Source organism: Eimeria mitis, genomic scaffold, assembly GCF_000499745.2.
Source record: "Eimeria mitis Houghton genomic scaffold, Emh_scaff6030, whole genome shotgun sequence".
Lineage (NCBI taxonomy): Eukaryota > Apicomplexa > Conoidasida > Eucoccidiorida > Eimeriidae > Eimeria > Eimeria mitis.
Genome location: NW_013574252.1, coordinates 2,721 through 3,149, shown reverse-complemented (window position 1 = coordinate 3,149; position 429 = coordinate 2,721). Strand labels below are relative to the sequence as shown.

Here is a 429-nt window from a genome sequence, read left to right as displayed (position 1 = left end):
TGCTGCTGCTGTATAAAAACAAATAAAAATAGCAGCAGGCAGCTGTACATACACCACAAAAATGCATGCATACAATGCAGCGCCAACAACCATACAGCAGCAAAAACAGCAGCAGTAGCAGCAGCAGCTGTTGCTGCTGCTGCTGTTGCTGCTGCTGTTCTAGCTTCTGCTGCTGCAGGGTAACCGCACCATATATATATCAAGACTGTAACAAATGAACAAATTAATTAAATTATATATTTATTTAATTTATTAATCTAATTAATTAATTTATTTTAATTTATATTTATTTATATTTATTTTTATTTATTTATATTTATTTTTATTTATTTATATTACCTCTTCTGGGGTGTCTCTGGCGTCCGTCATGAAGTGCTCGACCTCCTTGGCGTCCTCCGCAAACTCCTGAGCCAGCAGCTGCATGCAGAG

General features: G+C 36.6%; 1 protein-coding gene across 1 annotated transcript in view; it reads right to left on the bottom strand.

The window, feature by feature from the left end:
- EMH_0085450 (uncharacterized protein) overlaps window positions 1-423 on the bottom strand; it is a gene marked incomplete at both ends in the record, with an annotated part of 1,050 nt that extends 627 nt beyond the window's left edge. Inside the window, one exon of the mRNA XM_013500912.1 lies at window positions 340-423. Coding sequence (XP_013356366.1) covers window positions 340-423 — 84 coding nt within the window. The remainder of the gene's footprint in view (window positions 1-339) is intronic.
- Between the last annotated feature and the right edge of the window lie 6 nt (window positions 424-429).